This window comes from Cibotium barometz, chromosome 10, assembly GCF_041138505.1.
Source record: "Cibotium barometz isolate CiBa-2024 chromosome 10, ASM4113850v1, whole genome shotgun sequence".
Taxonomy (NCBI): domain Eukaryota; kingdom Viridiplantae; phylum Streptophyta; class Polypodiopsida; order Cyatheales; family Cibotiaceae; genus Cibotium; species Cibotium barometz.
In genome coordinates, this window is record NC_141055.1 from 42,118,241 (window position 1) to 42,128,509 (window position 10,269).

Below are 10,269 nucleotides of genomic sequence, written 5' to 3' on the forward strand. Positions count from 1 at the left end.
ACTCACTCTTCTTGGGATTGATAAACAACTCATTGTCCTACAAGAGTTGCAAAACTTGTGTCACATCTCGCTCATGTTGCTCTGCAGTCCGTGAGAAGATAAGTATGTTATGTAGAAAGATGAAGATGCATTTGCCAATGAGATTCTGAAAAACTAGAGACATCATCTTGTTGAACGTCGTCGGTGCATTGGCGAGTCCACAAGGCAGCACCACAAATTCATAGTGCCGCGCTTGGTCCTCAAGGCAATCCACACATAAGCGTGTGGTCTTATCCTTCTTTTGGACAAATAGGATGGGGATGGCAAATGGGGAGGAGGACAATCGGATAAATCCAGACTAGAGTAGCTTGGATAACTGCTACTGCAGCTCGCTCTCCAATGTCTTAGAAAGGTGGCAGGGGAACTTGTTGAGAGGTTGTTAATCAAGAACCAACTCTATGCGATGGTCCTCAGGTCTATTGGGTGGGAGATTGGGTGGGAGATCATCTAGCAGCATAATGTTCTGTATTGAGACAAAAGACTTGCCATCCTTTGCTCCACTGCGCGTGTTGTCTGAATTGCATTAGACTAAGAGCGGACATAAATCAATGCACACTCTGCTCCTTTTTTTTTACGGTTCGTTGGGCCTGAATGTGGGAAATGAGTGGTATTCGAGGAATGCTCCAATCCTCGTGAATCATGATGTGCTTAGGAAAACCTTCAACGACAGTGAAAGTGTCCTGTCTCCAATGAGGAATGGGTGCATACTATCTAAACGATTGGATCCCGAGGATCATGTCACGCCCTAAAAGAGGGGAGACAATGAAATCCCGTTGGAATGTTGCCTTCTGAACCTTAAACTCAAACGGCTGAGCTTTCTGAGAGAGAGGTGTGTACGTAGACCAGGTGTAAACCCATCCATATCTAGATGATAAGGAACCAAGGTATGCCAGCTGCGGAGAGATGGCATCCTTAGAATTGCCCATGTCGAAGAGGACAATGAATTGTTGTCCCCTTGCAGTGCCATAGGCACGGATAAGAGCCTTCTTCTATCCCTCAGCCTCACCTTCTTGCTTACCATTAAATACCACTGGTGGCATTGAATTCAAAGTGGGTAATAGCTGAATGGCATTAGAGGCGGATGGCGGAGGTGTGGATGGGGATGCTACGGTCGTTACTATGGAAATAGATGCCTTGGCAGACTTTTCAGCATGAAATTTAGTGCAACACGTCCCAACCCGAGCATTTGTGTTCCGCAACTCATAATTGCAGAAGTCATATCCCGGAAGTCATATTCCGGAAGACTTTCTTCCCATGGTCCACAATGTAGCAGAAGAAACAACAGTTCTCTGCCTTGTACCATGTCTGTTCATCTGGCTGGAGATAACCTGCAGTAATGCCCTCCTTAGCTTTTTCCTTAGGAGTCTTGGACGTAGAATATTTCTTATTGCTCGATTGACCCTGAGAATTTTTCTTTTTGTCCTTCTGGTCTTTGTTGTTTTGATCTCCCTTACCTTGGGTATACGAATGCTACCAGGGCTTAGGATTAGACTATGCTTGCTGGGGCTACCTGTGAGGGGTCAGTGCTTGTGCATAAGTTTGAGGCTCGAAATTCCTAATTGGGTACCTAATGTTTGTGTCTAAACCTCTAATGAATTGTTTTAGCTTATCTTCTTCCAATATACCCAATTGCTAGGCCATGGTAATGACCTTGTTGGAGTAGGTCAAAACAGGGGGAACCACAGTGAGTGAGTTTGTAAAACTCGTCCTCGAGATTGGTCATATACTGTGGTGGAAGAAAACGTGCCTTGAGGTCAGCCACAAAAGTAGCCCAATCAAATTGCAATTGGCTTGTCAGGGGGTTTGTGTGACGTTGTGACCAATGCTGCCACGAAATAACAGCTTCCCCAGTGAGCTGCGGTGCTGGTGTGCTGTCACATGGACGTCTTGTGGATCTGTAATTTTAGCTAGTGGAAGATGTGCTTTAAATCGATAAATGAATTGTGTAACAACAGCATGATCACGCTTACCATCATACTTAACTAAAGTTTGGAGAGGTTCATATGATGGTGGTGGTAGGGGCGGTGGAGGATGAGGTATTTGGAGCCATCTTGGGAAGGAATGCCAAAATTTGTGCCATCGTCTATTGATGTTGGATTTGCATAGCCTCCCAGTTGATCTTTGTTGCAACTCCGAGTTGGCGACTTCTCGACGGCGTTGGTCTTCCTCATACTTGCGTGTGGCTTCCTTATCCCTTTGTTCCTCCGCATGTCTTTGTTCTGCTTTCTCGCTTCTTCACGTCTTTTGTCGTCTTTTCTTCTTTGTTCCTCTAGACCGAAGAACACCTTAGGAGCTCTTTTGTGCTTGGCGGAATCGTACTTTCTTTTGGTGTGTCACTTTGGAAGCTTTGTGCCTCTGTAACTTCCTGTTGGCTTTCTTCCTGATGCGATGTCTCTCTTGACATGGTGGAGGCCTGGGTGTTTTTTCCGGATTGCAGTATTACCATCCACTCAATGCTCTCACTTCTTTAGGTAGCGGAGTCAGGTCACCAACCTGATGCTCTCATGCATAGAGGCTGATCGTGGTAACACACAACAAGGCCTTCTATATACCTCTATGTGGTGAGATCTTTAGCATCCAATTCATGGAGTAGATAGAGAGAGAGAAGAGAATAGAAGAGAAGTAGACGACACAGTATTGGGTCCCAATTACCCACTGAAGGGCCCGCCTTGCAAGTAGGAGTATTGGTTATATTAATTCTTTGGAGAACTGCCGTACAATGCTTGAGAAGCAAGCGATATGACTGCCCAACGCAAGGATGAGGAAGACCAACATTGGCTGAGTATCCACCAATCCAAGGGCTCTTCAGAAGACTCTACCACTCATGCAAAAGTCCAGATTGCTGTAGCACTGTACATATGCTGGCTGAGAATGGAAGAGGAGCTATCAATGGTAGCCTGGAGAGAGTAGGATGCTGTCTGTTGACTGAGAACTGCTTGTTGTTTTGCTGAATTCTGGAATGAATGATGCTGATTCATGCACCTGCTTTTACAGTCACAAAAGGTGCTGGTTGGCCAGTTTCCTTTTGGACCAAAAAAAAAAAGAAAGAAAGAAAGAAGAAGAAGCTAAAAATAGCATTAAATGCTATAATCAACATTAAATGCTGGCGCCTGATTGTTTAATGCTGCCAGCCTGCTGGCTGACTGCACAGGGCCCAAGACAGGCTGCTGTTGTGTCCCATGGCTGCCCTTCTGCTGGCTGACAGGTACATAGTGCCCCTTCTTGCTGTCGGCTGCCTCAAATGGAGGGTCCTGACAGGGACATAGTGCCCCTTCTTGCTGTCGACTGCCTCAAATGGAGGGTCAGAGCTGTAAACAGCCCTTGACCAGGCTGCTGACAGGTCCACCAGCCATGGGCTGGCCTTTGGCTAGCCTACCTGACATATATGTTGCTACATGCTTTCTAATGCAACCCTACTTCTAACGCTGACTGCTAAATGCACCTATGTGATGAATTCTCCAAGTGGGTTAAGAGGACTAGCTCTAGAGTGACCTCTATGGCTCGAAGACTGACCTACGTAGCTCGTGCCTGACTGTCCTTGGACTGAGGGCTCACAATGGGGTCACGGTGTACGACACACATTCCTAGAAAGGTTATTACTTCTGAACAAATATTGCACTGATGATTATGCCAGTGTGTCACTGTGTACCCTCGTGCACAGAGTGCACGTGACAATGGCAATGTGGCCTTTTCCAACTTGCCAACCAACACCATCCCTGTTGCTGCCAGTGGGGTTGGAAAGGTTTGGCTAGCAAGTTAGGATGCAAATGTCTCAACAGGGTTGGCTAGCAAGCTGGGATGGAAATGTCTTAATGGGGTTGGGACCTTGCCCATGCTTAGTTTTGACAGCTATGTACCAAGATAATACATCAAGAGTGTATCTACCATCCACGTTGCCATGACTACTTAAATAATAGAAAGTCCAAAATTACTAACTAACAAAGCTTGATAGAAGGGTGGCATGATGTGTGTGTGTGTGTGTGTGTGTGTGTGAGAGAGAGAGAGAGAGAGAGAGAGAGAGGTTTGACATATTTAATATGCATGCGCTTCAACATTTTGTAAAAATACAGGATGGCCTATTTGCACGAGGGTCTGGAGCCTAAAGTTGTCCATCGTGATGTGAAGTCCAGCAATATTCTAATAGACAGCCAGTGGAATCCAAAAGTTGCTGACTTTGGGCTTGCAAAGCTTTTAGGAACCGGAAATAGCCATGTTACGACAAGGGTCATGGGTACTTTTGGGTATGCAGGCAAATTTTTTTATGACTTCAGGCATAGTAACATCATCAGTTGCTGTGCATCTGAACTAGGCGCTTGAAAAACCAAATTAAGCTCTTTCTTAAAAAACTTATAAATTGCTTTTTGTACAGATATGTGGCTCCAGAGTATGCCCTTACTGGCATGCTAACTGAGAAAAGCGATGTGTATAGCTATGGAGTGCTTCTCATGGAGTTGGTCACGGGACGAGTCCCTGTGGATTTTAGCAGGCCAGCTGGAGAGGTGAAAGTGGATTCATGAAGACCTTTAAGTCAAATGATAATGCCCATAAACCTCTTTGGGAGATTCCTGCACATAGCCCTTATATGGTTGTTTGCAGGTGAATTTGGTGGACTGGTTGAAAGCAATGGTTGGTAATCACCACTCTGATGAAGTTGTAGATCCAAAGATGGAAGTGAAGCCATCACCACGAGCTTTGAAGCGAGCACTGCTGGTAGCTTTGCGGTGTGTGGATCCTGATGCCCAAAAGCGGCCTAAAATGGGCCATGTGGTTCATATGCTTGAGGCAGATGATAATCCTTTCCGGGAGGTACGCAACTTGCTTGTGGGCACCTGTGTTTTATGTTGGTCACTCTTTCTGTACTTAAATATACTCTACTTAATTGCATTGAGGATATGGAAATGAGGTCTATTTTGGTTTTCTGAGAACTTATTTGAGTCCTTTCTTTGTGCTCATCACGAGAAGGAACGCAAGAATGCCCGGGACTCTCTCCGACAAAAGAATGCTCCCCATCATTTCCAAAGGGCTCCGCAAGATCAAGGCATTCCCATGGACGGTCCTTCCTACACGGCAGTTCAAAGAGAGACACAAAGGACAGGTCAAAAAGATGGTAAATGGAAGGGGTCCTCTGAGGACAATGATCGAGACATTGAGGCACCCAGCAATGGTGATCCTAGAGCAAGATGGAGGAGGTATGAAGGCTAATAGCTGGTGGGATTTGATAGGTCCCTTGAGAGGGTATTTGAGCCTGCTGACTCCCTTTGGCATTTGGAGAAAGAGGACATTTGCGTCGTCTTCTTGGTGGGTACCTCACATTGTATGTGTGAAATGTATACAAAGAATCTAGATGTAAACATTTTGCAGTGTGGGGGAACCGAAGAAGTGTGTGTTTGGGACCTCATTCTTTCATGTGTATTTGCAAATGTAATTTGTAGGTGATATATAATTCATTGAATGTCACAAGCACAGCTTCTTCAGATCTAATGCGTCTTGCCATATTCTACCATCGATCACTCTTAGACAGACCAGGGAAATATTCACTTCACCTTGTCCACGTTGGAATCAATGTTTACACTGACTAAAGTAGGAAATTGTTTTAAATGCACCTACAATGTCTTGCAATTTTACTGAGTGTACATAAATTAAAGCGACAAAGAATCAACTGATTTTGTTTGTGCTTTGTATCATTGCTAGTTCTAAATGCAGTTGAGTTGTTTTGATGTCCTAGACCACCATCTACCCATGACATTCATTACATGGTGGTTTGGTGGTAATTCTGCCAATCACAAGGTATGGCCCGCTTCTACAAACCACCACATGGTGAAGTGTGCACACCACTTCCACACCCAACGAAGGACTAGCATTAAGAACCTCTACATTGCCTATCACGTTCCATGTTGCCTTTACAAGAGCTACGTGCCATCAAGGCTATCCAAAACTTTCCATCACTTACCCTATATCTGGCTACGGAACAGTCTTGAACTATACCACTTAACCTTGGTTGCCCAACAACTCCATGGCGTATCTTGGACCATCCACACCATCCACTTTCTCGACAGCAGCTTCACCACGGACTTGGGTGACGTGTGAGGGCATACGTGATCACCATTAGAAAGAAGGGTATGTTAAAACAACTCCATTGGTTAACATGGTTTTGCCCGCTCGACCTACCATAAGGTGCTTTGCCATTTTACCTATGTGAACAGGTACTTAAATTTTGTAAGACGGCATTGAAACATATAAAGTAGTCTTACCATGTGCTTAATGTCAAATAGGAAAAGTCTACGGACTTAGTGTACATAGTTGCTTAAGACTAGTAATAGAGATTGGGCCATTTTTAAGTTTGGTCAGCCTAGTGTGTGAACTAGTCAGTTGTTTATGTGTCATTTTTGCCAATAAGCAAGGGACAATCATTCCCTTGCAAAAGTTTTCCTATGATCTCTCCTCTGGCCTCTTTTTGCTTGCTATTGATTGTGAATCTTGCTTGCTTAATGGATGCATGCTAGATAGGTTTGATTATAGATTTTCTTCTTTTTACATAAGCTTTTTCTTCTTCCTCCGCCTTTTGTGAGAGAAACACCATGAAGACGGATCTCTTATTGCCTCCATCAAGGCATAGAGAGCTCTCCTCCCTTCACCCCTTTGGAAAGCAACATTCTAGTGTGACAATGGAGGCACCCACGATGGAAAATTACATTCATAATTTTATTCACCTCTCGCATCTCCTCACAACACGAATATACACATGGACCTGCAACCAACCTCATGAATGCCAACCCTCTAGGTACATTTTTAAATGGGTGAACCATGGAAAGTACAAGCTTAGCCCATGGTATGATCCATCGCCTATAGTACCCTCGACCTTGCAAATACCTCCAACGAGTCCTCATGCATGTATCCTCTACTTCAACTCTAGTCTCCAATTCACACCAATAAACCCTCAACCTAGATATATCGCCAAGAAGGAGCCCAATCTCTAAACATCATGCTATGAGATCCGAGCATAATACCTTACTGCTCTAGGATGTCCTAGACCGCCATCTTTCCATGCCATTCATTACATGGTGGTCTCGTGCTCATTCCACCAATCACAAGGTATGGCCCACTTCTACCAGCCACCTCATGGTGAAGTGTGCACACCACTTCCACACCCAACGAAGGACTGTCATTAAGAACCTCTACATTGCTTATTACTTTCCATGTTGCCTTGACAAGCTACCTGCCATCAGGGCCATCCAAAACTTTCCATCACTTATCATGTATCTTGCTACAGATCGATCCTAAACTATATCACTTAACCTTGGCCACCCAACAACTCCATGGCGTATCTTGGACTATCCACACCATTCACTTTCTCAACAGCAACTTCACCACCGACTTGGGTGACGTGAGAACATGGTCACCATTAGGAAGGAGAATATGTTAAAGCCACTCCATTGGTTAACATGGTTTTGTCCGCCCGACCTACCATAACGTGCTCCACCATCTTGCCTATGTGAATACGTACTTAAATTTTCTAAGATGGCACTGAAACATATAAAGCAGTCTCACCATGTGCTTAATGTCAAATAGGGAAAGTCTACGAACTTAGTGTACATAGTTTGCTTAAGACTAGTAATAGAGACTGAGCCATTTTTAAGTTTGGTCGGCCTAGTGTGACATCTAGTCATTTTTATCAATCAGCAAGGGACAATCATTCCCTTGCAATAGTTTTCTTGTGATCTCTCCTCTTCCCTCTTTTTGCTTGCTATTGATTGTGAATCTTGCTTGCTTAATAGATAGGTTTGATTGTAGATTTTCTTTTTGCATTAACTTCTTCTTCTTCCTCCACCTTTTGTGAGAGAGAAACACCATGAAGATGGATCTTTTATTGCCTCCATCAAGACATAGAGAGCTCTCCCTTCATCCGTTTGGCAAGTAACCTTCTAGTGTGACAATAGAGTGCACCCACAGTGGGAAGTTGCATTTGTAACTTGAAGGTAAGACCTAACGACACATGCTTCAACAAGGTTAAGGCAAGCTCTTGACTTGAACAAGTCGCCTCAACAATTCTACATATATGATTCTCTTTGGTGTCAACTAATTCTAGACCACAATTTCTTCTAGTCCCTCTCCTTTTGAATAATTCAATTTTCTAATTCCCTTCTTAACTCTCTTTGTGAAGCTATTTGTGCTTGTTGAAGTGCCTTGATTTGATCTTGAATTGTGGGATTATCCCCTCATGGTTGAGAATTTAGAAACCAAATTTTCTTTGTAGGCTCCCAAAATTGAGTAGAAACACCTCTAGCTATGGCCTCCCACTTGTGAAAAGAGGACTCTTTTTACATTTGTTGCGCACTTTGAAAGGCCTTTTTAAAACATGTACAAAGAGTAGAAGGATTAATCAAGACCTGTATACTATTTTGGTGATTGGAAAAAAGTAATGGAAAAAAAAATGGTGCCGAAATGGTTGCCTCTTTTTTTCTCACACATGGGCCATTGGGCAGCCAGCAGTCTCCACACACACAAGAACTTCTATCCCTCGACAGCCTCCGCTCTCTGCTCTGCGCCAACAATTGTCGAGATATTAGCTCATGGTTGTGCTCAAAGCCATGCAGGAGGGTTTTGCGCTGTTTGAGACTCGGCTAGAGAAGCTGAAGCTTACCTTCTTGTTGATGTATGCAGGAGTGACGCTCATCATGCTGAACGAGTGTGGTTAAGCGCTCCAGTAATGATGCTAATTAGAGTGATTATGGCTCGATTTTTACACCAGCGATGGTAATAGCCAAGCAAGAACAATTACATCACTTTGAAATCTCGGTATATGCTCCCCGATATTATCGCAAGCTTACTGCAATGAAATGAACAATACACAAAGATGAACAAAATATCGCAGATGGTCCGGGGAGCGCTGCCAAGCTGAGATCAGTGTTTAGGAAAAAGAACTGAGTGAACCTTACAAATCCTGGTGTCGGAGGGCTTCTCGCCATGGGCGGGGCCGTGCGCAGGAGCGCTGGAGGAGTCGTGGGATTTCGGGCCCAGGAAGGAGGTCGCGGCAGACAGCAGCTCATCCATGGCGGATCGGAGGTCAAAACTGTGAGAGGCGGCGGCAAGTGTCGTTGTACACAACCACTCAAATTGATTACCAATGCATAAATTTCTTCGCTTTTGATCATAGTACACAGCTACAAAAGGCTTAATACTAGATTACTATCTCGGTGTTGTTTGAAGATCTCCATTAGGGTGCATGGATTTGTCGGCTCCATGGACATCAATTGAGATGCTCATTTGATTGGGCATGATGGAGGATTCTCCCGTGGGCATTTTCAAGAAGTCCAATCATGTTGTGCACAAATGGAAGGCTAGTAGCCCTTGTGAGTGTGCAGATGACGGAATTGTGATTGAATGTCCCAGCTATACATAATAGGCAAAAATAATAAATAACCAAAATCTTGGCACATGCCCAATTTAAGTGATACTCCATACGATAACGCATTACTGTTCACATGCTATCTCACTCATTAACTTGGAGCACACATATGTGTAATCTTATATGGGATAAGGACACCATTAAAGCTTTCCATGAAGTAAGAGGATTAATAATCTTGATTAGTAAAGTGATTGATATCTGATTAGGCTCATAGTTGTCTAATGAGGTATCAATCACTTTACTAATCAAGATTATTCACATCAATAATGTAGTGTGTAATGGGGCTCAAGTTACATGAGTGGAAAAAGCATGAGTGCACAGATGGGTGCCAGATGGACCACAAGGTAGGAATGAGGGTTCTGTGTTATGTTCTTAAGTGTTGGTGGTTGGTGAAAGAATGTGGCGTCATTCATGCTGTGTCTAGGAAGGTCCCTTGTGCGCAATGGATTATGTCCTTAAGTTTTTGGTAAGTGCATAATCATCATGTGGGCAATGCTATGTTAGTGCCAGGTGTATGTGTGTAGTGGGATGTGAGTGCATGGTTGAAAAGAGCTTTAGATTGTCGGTCGAGAACCCCCAACATGATTAAGTACGCTCTCCCTTTCAGTATAAATCGAATGAGTCTTATCGTCATTGTGTAACAAACCACCTTTTCCAAGAAGCACCATAGCTTGTGCCACAACATCATCATCATCAGGTTCCTCAAGGTCAAGCTCAATCAAGCCATGTTGATCACCAGATTCGTTACTCTTCTTCTTTCCAAGCTGCCAAGAAAATGTAAGCTTTTCCCTTTTCTTGCACTCATTTATGTAGTGCCGTGGTTT

At 43.9% G+C, this 10,269-nt stretch overlaps 1 protein-coding gene and 1 long non-coding RNA gene across 3 annotated transcripts in view; one reads left to right on the forward strand and one right to left on the reverse strand.

Moving 5' to 3' along the window:
• LOC147634919 (putative serine/threonine-protein kinase At1g01540) overlaps positions 1-5,517 on the forward strand; it is a 47,980-nt gene extending 42,463 nt beyond the window's left edge. Inside the window, exons 4-7 of the mRNA XM_086804182.1 lie at positions 4,110-4,280; positions 4,409-4,538; positions 4,636-4,845; positions 5,002-5,517. Of these exons, the coding sequence (XP_086660308.1) occupies positions 4,110-4,280; positions 4,409-4,538; positions 4,636-4,845; positions 5,002-5,241 (751 nt within the window). The 3' untranslated portion in view covers positions 5,242-5,517. The remainder of the gene's footprint in view (positions 1-4,109; positions 4,281-4,408; positions 4,539-4,635; positions 4,846-5,001) is intronic.
• Positions 5,518-8,442: 2,925 nt separating this feature from the next.
• LOC147634920 (uncharacterized) lies at positions 8,443-9,180 on the reverse strand. 2 transcript variants are annotated; one of them, XR_015266734.1, is made up of 3 exons: positions 8,976-9,180; positions 8,681-8,866; positions 8,443-8,574 (listed from the first exon to the last, which is right to left on the reverse strand). It is a non-coding gene; the product is annotated as an uncharacterized LOC147634920 (long non-coding RNA). The 2 variants fall into 2 exon arrangements; XR_015266735.1 differs by having other exon boundaries at positions 8,971-9,180.
• Between the last annotated feature and the right edge of the window lie 1,089 nt (positions 9,181-10,269).